General features: G+C 43.4%; 1 protein-coding gene across 2 annotated transcripts; it reads right to left on the minus strand.

Moving 5' to 3' along the window:
* Nucleotides 1–51: 51 nt before the first annotated feature.
* Nucleotides 52–16829, minus strand: LOC124138869 (cytochrome b-c1 complex subunit 2, mitochondrial-like). 2 transcript variants are annotated; one of them, XM_046505757.2, is made up of 15 exons: nucleotides 16675–16829; nucleotides 14700–14774; nucleotides 13823–13972; nucleotides 13399–13463; nucleotides 12990–13046; nucleotides 7222–7346; nucleotides 6618–6715; nucleotides 5207–5360; nucleotides 4775–4838; nucleotides 4026–4055; nucleotides 2800–2938; nucleotides 2371–2451; nucleotides 1580–1653; nucleotides 1046–1199; nucleotides 52–321 (listed from the first exon to the last, which is right to left on the minus strand). In XM_046505757.2, exons 1-15 carry the CDS (start codon nucleotides 16714–16716, stop codon nucleotides 232–234), a joined length of 1398 nt encoding a protein of 465 aa, XP_046361713.2. In that variant the 5' UTR covers nucleotides 16717–16829; the 3' UTR covers nucleotides 52–231. The 2 variants fall into 2 exon arrangements, with proteins under 2 accessions (XP_046361713.2, XP_046361721.2); XM_046505765.2 differs by lacking the exon at nucleotides 4026–4055.
* Between the last annotated feature and the right edge of the window lie 14 nt (nucleotides 16830–16843).

Here is a 16843-nt window from a genome sequence, read left to right on the forward strand (position 1 = left end):
CTTCAGAGTGAGTGGAAGATTAAGTGTGGAGTTAAGCACCAAGACAAACCCTTTTCATAAACATTTATTCACTTGTGTTTCACTATTTTACACAGTTGAACGTCTTGCAAAACATGTCCAAAGACTCCATAAATAACAATGCAGTTGGCTTGGTAACTGTCTTGATGGAGGACTCGAGATGACCCCGAGCACAATACACTTTAACACACATATGTCCTAAGTTCCACAGAGTTACTTGTACAGCTCATCCAAATAGGGTGTTCCAGACAGATTTCCAACTGCAGCCATGGAGGGCTTGCCATTGATCATCCTCTTGGCAACCTGTCCAACACAAAGCAAACACTGAAATACTGAACAAATCACACATAATGTGTTTCTGTGACAAATGGCAATCTTCTGTGTTAGATTTCAATTACAGTTCTGAGTTAGAGTATGGTTATACACTGTTTTTAGATATATCACGGCAAGGTACACCAGAAATTGGCTTCACACATTGTACCCATGTCAGGTCTTCGACGTGAAGAGTGAACGCTTTACCCACTACCCAACCTTACAGTTCTGATAAAGCTGGTGAGTCTGAGCCCAACACTTCTGCATGAGCAATGATCCATGCCATTTGAGAACAATGACATGAAATCAGCCAAATTGCAGAGCCTGTTTGTTGTTAGTGAATTGCGCTTTTCACAAGAAAGGACTGAGGACCTATTTGGACCCAGTGTCCACACTTGGCATTTGTAAATATGACTTCCATGCCAAAGTTAACTGTATTACAATTATACACTACTGTCACACATTATAACCAGCCAGTCCCCATTTGTCAAGTCTTTTATGCCAAGCATGGGGAACTGGGGCCCCACAGGATAAACAAGTCTTATGCACTTACGATATGTTCTACACAAAGGTACTCTGTTTCAACATTCTGGTAATGCTTTCTAATACTGATTATCTGAGCAAGTCACTATATTGACAAAGGCTATGTAAGTAATTTTAGATTAGCCACTAAAGACCAAAGGAGAAGGGCTATTATTCCGAAAAGCGTACTAACATTAACTACATCAGCCGTGGTGATAGCATCAATCATCCTGGTGACCTCTTCCACTGGTATGATTTGTTGGTGACCGAGAGCCTGTTCTCCCAGGTCAGCCATGACTCCCGCCTGGCTCTCATTGGCCATCAACACTGTGGCCTTCAGTTGGTTCCTGTAAGACGTTTCATTTTAAATACCGGTAATATAATAACAATTCAAACGAAACATTTATGTTGCAGAGTTGAGTACCTAACAAAGGCAGTTGACTCAACATGTCACATGTGGCCTAAGATTGACCTAAATCCATAAAACCATTCATATTTCCAGACACTATTTCTGTCAATTCTGCCCATATATACAGAAACAAGCACACAGCAATGGGAGAACTGCAAAACATTATCTTTGAGTGGTATACAGCATGTGTAACTGAACCTAACTGATGACAAGATGGTATTAATCATCAAGCAAATGATAACATCATGTCATCAGTTCCAAAACATTCAAGAGATATTTGCTCCAATCAAAATAATGAGTTAACCAGTGACAACTTACTTTGCCCTGGCTACCTCCTGATCTGTGACACCTTTGGTGACCGAGGCAAACTGGTTGAATGCCGCTCTCAATACCTGGAACAGGCCAAATACATAAACTCAAGAACATAGCAAGTATGTGTGGTTTGAAGCTGTTTTTAGCATTAATTCTAGCAATATCACGACAGGGAACACCAGGGACTTGAACCTCTGTCTTCGGCATGACGAGCGAATGCTTTAATCACTATAGGCTACCCCACCACCCATCAAGAACATATTCAGGGACATTGATGTACTATGTTGAATCAAACACTTATGAAGAATCAACGTCCACAAAACATTGGTATGAGGCCAGCTAAAGCCATCTTGGTCATATGATATCAATATCATACCAATAGTTAGTATCTCCAAGAACAACAATGAAAGGTTTACATAATATTGTATCTGAAACAGAATATAGTAGGTTGATTAGTTATTTTACTACTGATAACAGTGATATATATATAAATTCTTCATGAAAATTAAAAACTTTGCTATGCTATAATACACAAAAAACATCAACAAGTGCAACAAGTGATGAAAATAATTCTTAGTACAGTCAAACACTGTTGTGTCGAAGTTGAAGGGACCTACATAAATACTTTGAGTTATCCGAGGATCGACACAACCAAACATGATGAATAAAGAAGGCACATGCAGGAACCAAGCTTCTACTTGTTAGTTTGAAATCTGAAAGTTTGCACAATGGTGTTTGACTGTATGTTGGTGAAATCTGAGGAGTAACTAGTCCCATAAACATATCCCAAAGCTTACCTGTCCAATTTCATCTGGTTGAGCTACAGCGGAGAATCCAAACAGCCCTCCATCTGTGTAATTGGCATTTAAGCAGGTAACCTGTCAGAAAAGATAAATAAATAGGCAATTTCTTTACAGTGTGTGAGCTAACGAAAAGCCATTGGAGCCAACACAAAAGGACAGATATCAGATCCTATAGTGTGTAAACACAGCAGTTTGATCTACGTTTGGTGATCTTTGTAATCAGTAAACTACTGAATTAAGGATAATTCAAGCATAAACTACACATAGTCATAATTAACATACTTCATGTGAATTTCTTGCTCACCTGTCTGACAGCTACAGTGCATGTGGCACTATTCTTAACCAAACAAAGTGTCTTTTAAAGTCGAGTTGTCATTTCATGTATTCAACACTAATATATGTACCAAGCAAGAAGCAACTTACAGCGAAAGGCTGAGAGCAGGCCCCTGAGACGGCTTGTCCCAGCTTGGAGACTGTGGTGTTAGGGCTGTACTTGATAAATGGACCGGTGCCCATGATGTTCTGAAGCACACCCACAGGAAGCAGCTCCTTGGCAGCTAGGCTGCAAGAACCAAAACCCAGTTATCCACTTTTACTATATGTATCTGTACAGGTACATACTTTCCTTGCAATCTACTATGGCAGAAATCTGCGAATCTACACCTGGCAAGATGTCCCTGCCTCCAGAACTCCCCACCTTCCCTCGACCAGTATCTGACCGACCTGGCAGACCCAGCCAGATATATGGATCTCAGTAAGATATCTAGCAACATTTGGGATCTAACCTCTACTTAGTAGGCTGGTGTATATACAGGGACTTGCTTAGAAACATGTACTCCAATAAACCACTTTGATACTTAGTTCATATTACAACATTCAACATTTTCATCCTTCTAAAATTCAATAGCAGATTTACAGCATAAGCACATGACACCTTGCAATTGTAGAGGAAAAGGTTGATAAAGATGGATTGATCGTTGTTTATCGCAGCACTCCGCAATATTCCAACTAAATAACGGCAATCTGTAAATAATTGAGCTATGGCCAGAAAATCTATAGATTGACACTGAGCAGTCAATCTATGCAATTAGGATACAATGATATGCATCAACCAAGCCAATGAGTGACCATCCATTCACATTAGTCGCCTCTTTTGAAAACGCATGGGTTGCTGAAGACCAATTCTAACCTGAATCTCCATAGGGCAGTTCATAAAGATAATTAGAGCTTAACAGTGTCATAACAACATAGTCAATCTAAAACAGAGCCATATGCTTACATTGTAAGAAAATTGGAGTGAGTGCGTGTGGTTTTATGCCTCTATTAGCAGTATTCCAGAAATATCACCAGAATTCATATATTGTACACGTCGGGAATCAAAACAAGGGTCTTTGGCATGATGAGCCCACACTAGGCTCCCTCAGCCCCCGCCTCAAAAGAGAGGAAAAACAGTGATGCAGAATGCAAGTTGTCACAACGTCCTTATCAGTTACACACTACAGCTTGATCATTATAGAACATAGCTTCATGTCACATGTAAAGGTCTGTCAATATCAACAATTCCAAATATTCTTTTGACCTGCTTAACAGTCAATATTACACCCATGCAACAACAATATTACACTCATGCAACAACAAACACATCATACCCTCTCGTTCCCTGATTTCTAGGCCGGCAGCTTTCACACAAATAAACATTTATTATTTTAGCTCATTTATATAGTTTTACAACATTATTTTGTGTAAAGTTCTATTTCAAGAGGACCCTGTGTGATTTTGATGTCATTAAAGGTTCCCTAACCTATGCTTGGAATATGAGGCAGCTGACTAGATGCGGTGGTCTATTCAGGCTTGGTGATCATATCTGACACCATATCAATCACTGGTTTATCGGTTCCAGACACAATGTACAGGCAGACATGATAGAGCTGGAATATTGCGCACTGCGGCATCTAACTTAAAGAGTGAAAATTTAAATTTATATTAAAACATATTTGGTTAAATCTCCCACATACTGATGATCAAAGTGGAAACCTAGTACAATTAACTGTCAAACAATTTCATCCAGCATCTTGGATGACACAGTGAACACATAATTTCAGCCTTTCCTTGAGACAAAAATATTCAAGGAAGCAAAAGATATTTGACATGACCACAAAATGACCACAACAATATAATCAGAACCACCATCTGTGCTAGTTATTACGTAACCTCATTGTCCCTAATTCCAAACTCAATGACTGCCTTCCAATGATATCTTATCACGTCTTTAACATGTTTAGTAAAGCATGATAAAACAAAGATTTATCCATTTGGTTGTTAAACATTACTCAGTGACCTAAACAAACAGATTTTTTATCCCCAGATCAGCGATTGTTTATGCAGTGTAGACACTCACCTTGGTCCTTCAACTGCCACTGCAGCGTATGTCAGAGGACCATCATTGGCCACACGGATTTCACCTGCAACACACAAGTGTTAACCGATTCAGGCATCATGAACATGATAAAGTTATTAACACCTCAATTTTCATATAAATCAACCATGGTCCCATCAACCATGCTAGTCTCATGAAGAAAATAAATGGATTGGTGGTCAGGCTCAGTGACTTGGCTGATTGTGTTTAATCATACATTGTATCCAACCATGTGAGAAGCTTCTCATTATATCGATCAGTACTATGTCTGGTCCAGACTCAATTATTTACAGGCTGCCATCATACAGCTGGAATAGTATGTGGGCTGCTCAAAATAACAAAGAAACTTATTTATCATCAATATCCATCTTGTGAGCTCTGACATGTCACAAGACAATTTATTATCAAACATACCTCCTCCATGATACTGAGCTAGTTCTGATGCGGCGCCAGCGGAGCTGAATGGGGTGAACTTCTTGGCCAGGTTGACGAGAACGTCGTGGTCAACCCCAGCACCGACCAGTGCCATCCTCTCACCAGTGAAGTAGTTCTTCACATAATGGAGCAGCTGCCAGACAGAGGCAAGGTGATTAGACACTCCCTTTACTATTAGAGGGTTGTCCTTCAATCATAACCTGTTACTATCAAACCTACAGTGTATCATCCTCTATATATCTCTATAGGACTTGCATTTCGGTAAACCTACACTAACGCCTAGATCCGTTCCTGTAATTCTCAATTTCATATTACCTACTCAAGAGTACTTGGATGCTCATTTTGTATTGGAGACTTATGTAATTGCAGGGTATATATAAGTGCAGATCACTTTGTTGCTGTTTCTGAGCGGTTCAATCTTTTAAGGACACTGGCCGATTTCTGTCTAAGAAGGTACTTTTCAAATTATGAAAGGATATAGAAGCATATACAGTCATGCCCCGCTTATACAGACTTCAGATATCCGGAAACCTCGGTTCCTGGACGATTTTCATTCAAAACGAAATAATTACTATATAAATTTACCCGTATATACGGAAATTCAGTTTCCAGAACCGGATGGTCATTTTCATACACAAAACACTGAAATGCACACAAAAGTGTCTCACTTACCCGGACAATACACTTCCACTGGTGGTAATCCTTCCGCTGGTGGTAATCATTTGATTCGGGAGAAGTCAATTAACCAAGTGACACTGAGTTACGTTTGAGACGAGCTTGTTTATTGTACATGTAATCCCATTCGATAACCCACTACAGTCACTCACAAGAAAGCTTGTGCTTGTATAGAGACCTTAATTACATATGACGAGAACACAGGCGATCTGGACAATTTGGAATTATTGTTTAAAATTCAAACCCTCAAAATGTGGTAAAGTTCAAACTTCCATGACAGATTTTTTGAAACGGTGAGGTGAGGTGAAATGGGATTTAACGTCGCGTCAAAGATTATTGCACTTATATAGCGACGTGTTTTGGGTTTGTTTTTTTAAACGTGTATGTCTTGAATAAAGATTGAGTGGATGTATCTGCTCTGTCATCTGTCATGAGTTGCATAATTGAAGGGAAGTAACTCTTCAAGTAAGAAGCTGGTTTCAGTTATACGGAAATTTGTTTATACAGACGAATTGTGAAATGACGCAAGTGTCCGTATAATCGAGGCATGACTGTAATATCAAAAGTTGATAATATCACCAATTGTCCAAATACATTTTGTCTCTAGCAAAATCACTGCTTCATATAGACATGGTTCCTTAATCTGGTCATCATGTTTCATTTCATATCCCCAAAAATATTCATGATCCCACCTACATCCTGGATGTTTACTAACCTGTTCCGGGCTGTACTTGCCAACCATGAACTGGGGGGCATAGACGGAACGTCCAAGTGTGTTCCTGAACGCCGCCTGGTGGAGGAGCTCAAACAGTCCTGGCAAATGTACATTGTACATTCAATCAACCATTACCCGTACAACACAACTGCTGTTGACTTCTATACAATTACTTACGCATACAGTTTCTGTTCCAAACATTCCATAAAACACAATGCTCATATTTCATTGCTAACATTCCCTGATGATGATTTAGCAAAATGATTACTCATAAGATGTATAGGGGTGGTGCGGTAGCCAAGTGGTCGAAGCATTCTCCCATCTTGGCCAAGTCCTATTTTGTGTCCTCAATTGGAAGTATTGCCTGAATGCATTTCGAGCTTCACCCACCACATTGGTGAAATATTGCCAAAATTGATTTTAAAAATACTCACTAACTTTAAATATTATGTATATGTAAAATATCTTAGTATTCGTATACAAACTTGAGTAGCATACATGATGTAGTTTTATCACACAGACAATTAAACATTTCAGGTCAAGCAGCTATATCCACATCTTTCCTGAAACAGATGATGACAAGTCTGATAATGTGTCTACTTACTGACTTGTGGTTGGGTTTCCAAGATGGCAAGATCTAAATCAAGTTTGGACTGCAAATCAGACAGCTCCCATGGTTTATAGGAAGGGCCAGTAGTGACCTCACGTAAAAGCTCAACAACTTCATCTCTGGAAAAAACATCCTTTCAACTTTATTATCAATTACAAAAGAAATTCTTATTACTCATATCTGACACATCAGATATATCTGATAAGCTTACTTCATGGCATATCTTAGATTTTGTTTATTTAGTATTGTTACATAACATATAGTTGGATGGGTGACCACATTCGGCTGCTTCCCTCCTGAGAGTTTCTCGGACTTCAGTCCTGCCCCAACTGAAGCATGTGTAGCACACGTGGGATCTCCTTAGGCAAGTGGCTATTTCGAAATGGGCCTCTGTTCACCCAGCAATGAATTGTAGAATTTTCCTATTCGGAATATTCTATAAGTAATACGTTACCACTGTTATACCGAGGCTGTTGTCTCCCACAACTGCTGCTATAGCGAAATCTACCACAGAGATCTCAATTACCTCATGCAGCACGTGCGTAGCCACCTAGCTGCCATGTGACACCCTTCACTCTTGTCTCTTGCGAGAGCAAGTGCTTGGGGGACGGATGGGCGGGCAGCAGACCAGTGGTAACGTATTACTTATAGAATATTCCGAATAGGAAAATTCTACAAATTACATTAAGTAATACGTTACCACTGTTATACCGAGGCTGACTACCACAGTAGGCGGTGGGGAGCACCTACAACCCGAATCCTGACTGCTAGCGTTCCTTCCGACCAGCGGAAGTAAACACCAAGGCGGAAGCACTCGATGCGCATGCACCTAGCTAGGCGTTACCCTATAGGAATACCAAAGCACTGTCAAGCGCATACCGTAAGGCTCAATCGTCATTGCCAAAACGATTGGTGAATCCAAACGGCCCCACTGGATAGGTATTTAATCGCCCCAGCGGATGAGAACACTGTATCCGCGTGAGCTTAATCTTAGATCAGGTTAAACAGTAGAAAAGAGGGAAATTAATTTCATTCAGACCGTATATCCCAGAGCAAGCCTACTTAAAGTATGCATTAGGCGCGTGACCTAATTCCAGTATTTGTAAGCATGCATCACAAGGTTGGGATACACGACAGACAATTAAATACATAATTGTCAAAATACAAATAAGGACAAAGCACATAAAAAGCTGCCCTCACCTGTGGTGTGAGTGCGCTGGTTTGCGGGACCCCAACTCCTGTACCCACGGCAGTGGGAACATTGGAGTCGACCCAGATTGACCACCTTGCAAGGTCTGACGCCTGAGGAGTTCGGAATTGCGCTGGGCACACCCCTTAGGTGCCCGCTTGCGCTGCGATCCGCGGGCCAAGAGGGTGCACACTCTCCACGACAACATCAGCGACCTGTTTGAGGTAATGATTGGCAAAAACCGAGTCAGAACGCCAGTAACAACCTCGTAATATTCTGCGAACAGAGATATTCGAGTGTAGGGCAAATGTTGCCGCTAGCGCCCTGATCTTGTGCGGGTTTGACCCCGCTACGGGTAACCCCCGAGACCGGTACGCCAGATTGATGACAGAACGAAGCCACAATGCAATCGAGTTGCGAGTTATGTCAACCGTGCGATTAAGGTTACACGATATGAACAGACGGTCACGCCCTTGTCTACGTTCATTCGAAGCCTTAAGATAATACTTAAGGGCCCTAACCGGACACAGCGCTCTGTCCTCAGTATCAGCAGGATGTAAGATTTCTTTGAGTGATCTTACAGTGAATTCTCTCTCCGTTTGCCCGATTCTCGGCGACGAAGCCCATGAGCAGGCCCAGGCGGACCGCTCCTTCGTCACCCCTATCGAATCGTACCTTGGCGACATCGAGTGCATGAATTTCGGATACACGTGCCGCCGTGGCAAAGGAGAGGAGAAATGCTGTTTTCCAAGTCACATGCCGGAACGAAGCACTATGCAAGGGTTCATACGGCGCTTCCGTAAGTGATTGCAACACTAGGGAAAGATCCCAGGCCGGTGCCCGAAGGCGGCCCTTCTTAAGATCGTGCTGTTTGAAACCCTTGATAATACCCCGTATCACCGGCTCTTTGGAGAGACTGGTACCCATAGCAACGTCCCGTACCGTAGCAACGGACGAGATATAGTTGGCAATGGAACCCCCGGAGAGTTTCCGGGTCTCTCGCAAGTGAGACATGAAACGAGCAATATCCTGCACAGATACCTTATCTGGCGAATGAATGTGATGTTTACAACACCACTTCGTGAAAATAACCCAACATGCATTATACACCTTCTGGGTAGAATCATGATGCATACTAACGTATGCCCGAGACGCCCGGCGAGAAAAACCTTTACTCCTCAGACGCTCGGTGACAACATCCACGCGTGCAGATTGAACTGCCCTGTGTTTGGATGAAGCTGACGGGCGTGAGGGTGGATCAAGAGATCCGGTCTCACAGGCAGTGGAAGTGGCGACTGCGTGACCTGGGTCAGCAAGTCGGGGTACCACGATCTGTAGGGCACATGGGCGCGATCAGTAACATTCGACAGCGAACTCCTCGGAGCCGGCTTAGAATGTGTGGTATCAACGCTGTTGGAGGGTAAGCATAAGCGTCCAAGCCCGTCCAGTCTAACGCGAGAGCATCATGATCGATGGCCCTCGGGTCCGGGACTGGTGATACAAACAACGGGAGTTGATTGTTGAACCGCGTTGCGAACAGGTCGACCATCGGACGACCCAAACGTTCGCACAGCCACTGAAACACTACTGGGTTCAGCATTCACTCCTGAGGCCTCGATAGAGCATCCGCCAGTACGTACCGCACACCTGGGATGTGACGGGCGCGTATCTGGCACGGGACACTGTCCACCAGAGCGTAAACTCGAACGTGAGATCGAGTAGCGAGTGACTGTGGGTTCCCCCCAGTTTATTCACATAGGACACTACCGTCGTGTTGTCGGTCGCCAGCATGAGCCGGGCGTCGACGAGACGATGCTTCCAGTGATTGACTGCGTTGATAACTGCCTTGAACTCGAGACAATTGATGTGAAGACCTAGTTCGTCTACGCACCACAGCCCCGAGCTCACCTCCCCCTCTAGATGGGCGCCCCAGCCCACTAGAGAGGCGTCTGTATACAGGTTCAACGTGGCCCGGTAGGGCCGCATAGAGACTCCTGATTAGACATTGTAAGGGACCGTCCACCACTCCAGATGCGGTCGGAGCCGATCCGGGAGGGCGACGGTCGCACTGTTCACCTCCGTTGCTAACAACTGGATTAAAAACCGTTGCAGCGGGCGGAGTTGGAGACGACCCCGTTCGGTGCAGTCTTGGGCTGATACAAGTAGCCCTAACAGCTGTTCCCAAAAGTGAACAGTCTGTTGCACCGCTAAGACTTTGGCAATCATCGCCTGAATCTTGTGCCACCGGTCTGGGGGGACAAAGAGGCGATGGGACACTGTGTTGAACCGACCTCCGATGAACAGCAATCAGCAGATAATCCACCCCAATTGCTCCAAGAGCCGACGTGCGTAAACGAGATGGCGTGACAGGGTGTCAGTCATTCGATTTGCTACTAGCGAGTCGTCCAGGTACGCGAAGTACCGGACACCCCTCCTGTGGAGGAACCCCACTATGGGGGTGGTTAACCGGGTGAACAGCCAGGGAGCGGACGTGTGAATCATTCTGAGTTCGGCACTGTCCTACACCCCGGTGTTATTTCTGGTAGAGCTAACTCCCGTACTGCCCCTTCTCCACCAACCTGCCGATGGCATCGGCGAGGATGGGAAGATCGGTTTCCGAATCGAAACCTGCCAACGGGGCAACGGTGAGCGGCGGATTCGCTTTGAGATCAAGCCGATAGCCGTACCGAATCATGTTGACCACCCACGGGTCGTCGAACACTTGTTCCCAATTCTCCCAGTAAGTCTGGAGTCTGGCTCCCACTGGGGAAGGAGAGGGGGCCCTGACAGGCTGCGGCAGGCGCAACTGTCCAGGGCCAAGTGACTCGGGTTCGCCTAAGGGCCAACCGAAGTTGGCGCTGTCGGCATACGAACCCCTCCAATGAGAGTCACCTGGAGGGGCCCTTGCCGTCCTTAGACGACTTGGGCTTCCCCCAGTTCCCCGTCTTCCCGCGAAAGGGCAGCTGATTGCCCATACCGGAGCCCTCAGGGCGGGGCTACTTCCCAGAGGAAGAAGAACCCGACCCCTTAGACCTACCGGCCGCAGCAGCCTGGGGCGCGCTCCGGTTAGGAGCAGCACTCCCTATGCAGGGACCCAACAAGAGCAAGTGTGTGCCGAGAGTCCTCGGCAACGTACTCCAGGGAAGCATTTAAACTGAGCAGGCAGTTGTAAATGCGCTGGTCACGTCCGTGGGAGAACCTTCGACCAGACTGGCCGCTGCAGCCAAGTAAGTGTCTCCGTGAGACATGGAGTGCCGAGCGAGGGCGTCCAGCTGGTGCAAGGTAGCTTGCGTTACCGTAGCAGCCGGTGGGGCACGGACACCCAACCGCTCAACATGGGCCTCCGCGGTAGGACCAGCCTCGGGAAAGGCAAGGTCATGTACCGGGAATAAACCCTTTCTCCACGACGTCGGAGGCAACGGGAGACCCCGACCGGAGGCCGCCGCGAAGGCGTTCTCCAAGGAAGGCTTGATACCGCGCAGCAAGGTTGATGTGGGGAAAGCCATGTCGGAAGACTCATCGTATACCTCGGAGGAACCCACAGTCGTGGATTCCCCGCGGTACCGGACGGGGCATGTCCTCAAAGAGGTCATAAACCATGGCCACGCGGTCCTTAACCGATAGCGGGAGCAACGGTTCGGGGGAAGGACCGGTGACCACGGGAGCCGCCGCCGTACCGTGGACCCCGCGTCCGACCCCGCGGCCACCAAAGTGGCCGGGGACGGAACAGCCAGCGGCCTATCCTGAGATAAGGCCGCCAGCTTGGAGTCCACGAGTTATGCAAGTAATGCAGCGACGGAATCCCCGGACAGCCCACGGGCCGCCAAGGGATCCGCCGCAGCCGTGGTGGTGGTACCCGCAAGGGGACCCCGACCGGACGAGCCGGCCACCACAGGGATGGAAACGGACTGCACATACAGCTGGTAGCGCTCGCTTGCGGCACACCCCGCAGCTCCTGGTTGCGGGGGTAGAGGGGGTGGAGGACGGCGAAACATCCATGTCAGACATTTTGTTTGTACTATGAACAAAGAGCAAAACATGGTTACAACACACGCACCACAAATAGTCACAAACGAGTATTTTCACAAGAAAATAAACGAGCAATGGGAATATAGAACATACACATATAACATATAGAGGAATAAGTGATGTAAAAACCCCAAGATATACTAGAACAGGGGAACGTAAGACGCAACGTGCATACGAGACATCCCGCAAAAAAAAAAGGGCGGGAAAAATATTTCCTTTTGGCGGGAAAAATATTTCCAAGCGTAGTTACAGCAAACGCCCCGTAAAAACACAGTTTATTAGAGAGAATAAACAGTAATAAATATCACCGAATGGTCGGAGAAACAGGAACGCTTGAGCAGTTTATTGTACGTCTTGCTAGAGCAAGCGAAGAGACAAGAGTGAAGGGTGTCACATGGCAGCTAGACAAGGGCAATAACGTTGACCTTGTGTGCGGAGTCTAACGTAATATAAGCAACAACTCTGCACAACAAATTGTCATCCTGTAGACCACTGATTCACAACACTCAACACATGCACACAATATTATGAAAGTTTGACTCACACATTGTCTCTGGTGCAGTCAGAACTGTATGACATATACTCTCTTGAGGTACTGCACCTGAAATGTTTGATTAAGAATAAAAAAATTAAGTATATCAAACAAGAAAATGAAAATAGGCTACATCAAATAATGTACTGTATTCTACGTAATAAGCGCAAATATCGCCATGGGCGCTTATTACGTCGAATACAGTAATATATATTTTGATATAACACTCCAAAATAGCACACCTTTACCATGCTATGTATTATCAAGGCTAACAGGATAGGTCATGTATTCATATTTTTCCCTCATGAAATTCTGTAGCATGTTTCTGCAATTTCAATCTGGCTTAATATCTCATTGTCTTAATCTTATTAAAAAGGTTCTCTGATCATACTAAAACTATGACACTGATAACTTGACTTACATTAAGTTCCCTCCAATCTGTTGAATGCCTCTAGTTATTTTAAACTGTGATGCTTTTTGTGTGCTCTGCAAAGGAAATTACACCTAATTATATAGTAAGCAACATACATAACCATGATAACAGTTCAACATGTTTAAGTTTAAATGGAATGTTTGTAATTGTTCACCACAGATTTAGCGTAAGTTACTATTATCATCTACTGTCAAGACCGGAATTTGCAGTAAAAGTAGTCTCTTGCAAAATAGACTTTATAAAATAGACAACATGACCATATTCAATTTTATAAATATGACACATGGGTAGTAATCATGGTAATAAAAAATACAGACAAATCACAATTCTGTTAGAAAATAAGAGGGGCCTTGGGATCCTTCAAGATTTATGCTATGGGAACCGTAGTGTTAAAAGTAAATCTTTTACATACCAAGCCTGCAGCAGCTCGGAGGCAGTGAGTCACACCAAGGTTATCTCCTGATTCAAATCTTGATCCAGCATTTACTACAACAGCCACACTGGAAAGTGGGGAGTAGTTCTCAAGGGAGGCAACTATCATACCATTGGGCAACTTGGTCAGCTGAAAGTAAAACATTACATTTACATAGGGCAAAGCTGATACTTGACATTTCAGCTTAGATATATACATGCCGTAGCAACTGAAAGGAAACACCATATCAGTACATAGATTAATGATACTAGAAACATCACAAAGACTCTTAATGAAAGAGTTTCAAAGATGTGTAATAAGAAGTATTGCATGTTGGGTTCAATCTCTAAACTTGTGATGGATTCGAAACTAGACATCATCATTCAACCAATTATCTCGAATAGTGGTGTAACAATACGGCGATACAGTACTGTATTGTGATACAAGGCACGCGATACAATATATCGATTTACAACCACTGTATCGTGTGTATCACGATAAAGTTGTATTGGTGTAAAATGCATTAATAATAACAGAAACTGTTCAACAACGAGCTTATACAGATTGTCTAGTATTTCCCAGTTGGCTATAAACAGCATCACCTACACAGTGCCCTCTAGCCGATATATTTTGGCCCTTCAATCTTGCATTATTATATCTGAAATTTAAAAATAAATGATTCAGGGTTGTGATTCACCAGCAACAAGAAAGAATATCAACTAATGAAATAAAAGCCCTGTATTCATGGTATTGGGATACCAATTGTATAGCACCAATAGGATCGGGATATGTATCATATTGTCATCCTACCATATTGTTTCACCTCTAATCTCGAAGTTCATTATTCAGTTCATTTGCTCGAGAGATGGCTGCTCACCTTTGGTGCTTGCTTGGTCAGATTGACTCCTGCTTCAGACTGTGCTGTGGCAGCCTGGCTTGACATCAGCCGACCCTAGACAGAAGTGCATAATGGTATGTAGTAGTGTAGTAGTACTAATACTACTATGTAGTATGTACCATGAGTAAATGGTAATAATACTAAAATGGAAAAATAACATTCATACTTTCAGCATCCTTCAGAGATATTCAAATTTACCACTTTATTATTTAAAGGGCGGGGATAGACAATCTTGGGGATTATTAACTGGTCATATAATACATGTGACAGTTATCATGGGTATCACTAGGCAGTGTTAAAAAAGAAGCATGAAAGTCTAAGGGCCCTTGTCATATACCTAATGTTAAAAGTTATACTATTTAAGGCGTCCCTACATGCAAATGCCATTGGAGAAAATCTCAAGGACCATCCTTGAACTTCACACACTCTTATGGGGCAAACACAGTATTTGGGTCCCTGTCTGTAATGGAACCAATATGTGATTTTGTAACCAAAATTTCTTTGCATTAATTTCTAAAATATACATTAAATTTAGAATTATTGTCACATTCCTATCAAAACAATTCAATTAACTTAGGTTTAACCCTTTTAACTGCCCTCTTTTTACAGTGACAAGATGTCTCTTTCCAAACAAAACAATCAATCAAGTTTTGCTAATTGGGCTGGTATCCAGCTACCAGACTTAGCCTGCCTGTGTAGAAAGGAGCTTAGTGCTTATATTGTGCTTAGGTGCCTTTGGCAGACTCATTGAAATAATGTGTTCCAATGCATTAGTAATAAATGAAGTGATGAAGCTCATGCAAGCTTTCAAAGTCATCATGGTCATATCATAACTTGATGAAATGTTTTATTATATATGTTCTTCTCATTGACCATGTTGACTATTGTTTGCAGTATACATGTAAACACAAGTATATATACTGATATATTTGTGTGTGTGTCTCTGTGAGTGCGTGTGTATGTGTGTGTGTACAAAAGCACTTGAGATTCTTGGTACAAATTTGTTTGGGGAACAAAATCACATTGGTCTATATCCTCTTCAACAGTTTCTGTAATGATCATGATGATTTTGGGTTGGTTGGTTATCGCTGCACTCAGCAATATTCAAGCTATATGACAGCGGTCTGTAAATAATTGAGTCTGGACCAGACAATCCAGTGACTGATATCATGAGCATCGATCCACGCATTTGGGATCGATGACATGCATCAACCAAGTCAGCGAGCCTGACCATCCGATCCCGTTAGTAGCCTCTCCTTAGACAAGCATAGACTTCGCCTTTTACAGCAAGTATGGGTTGGTGAAGACCTATTCTACCCCGGATCTGATGATTTGGGGAAAGATGGCGATGGACCCTACAAAATGAAGGATATGGTAACCTCTGTTAATTTCTATCCCTGCTTGGTGTAACCTTCTTTATCATATTTTGGTTATATGCTGCACACATATGATACATACAAGTCAGCATAACATAATAAGCATGACAAAGCACGATCAGAATAGTTAGCATGACAGTGCTGCATCAAGTAAACTAACTATCTTCACAAAATGAAGAACGTTATACTTTTAGTGTCCGTCCTGACATTTTCGATCATGCAACACATTTATCAATTAAAGTGAAGTCGACACTTCTCGAAAATGTACATTGAATGATTGATGTAGGCCTAGAACCTAATGTTTGTCATTGATAAAGGTGACGCATAACCGTGAACATAATATCATGTACACGTAGACGTTTCAAAACCACATATTCTATCATATCAATACTTTCTCACTCATAACCAAACCGAAACTATTACACTTGTGTTTGTATCGAACGCGACATTTCAAGCTGACAACACGTTCGGTCATCTGCCGGATTCTCATTGCAACTAAGAATACTTGAGAATGTTTGTCGTAGAATCTGAAAGAATTATATGCAAAAATAATATGAGCGTGTGTCGTTCATCGATACCTTCAGGGTCCCCATAAACCTCCTAGATGCTCGAGTTGCCATGGTCTTAACTTGCCCTTGACTTGCCCCAAGTTCGGAGCTCCGGCAAATGGCTGCTGTCACGTGATCGTTTGACGTTTATCTCCCTTGGAATAGAGTTATCTGCTCCTGACAAGCACCTGTACAAGCT

Source organism: Haliotis rufescens, unplaced genomic scaffold (assembly GCF_023055435.1).
Source record: "Haliotis rufescens isolate VD_foot unplaced genomic scaffold, xgHalRufe1.0.p SCAF_40, whole genome shotgun sequence".
Lineage (NCBI taxonomy): Eukaryota > Metazoa > Mollusca > Gastropoda > Lepetellida > Haliotidae > Haliotis > Haliotis rufescens.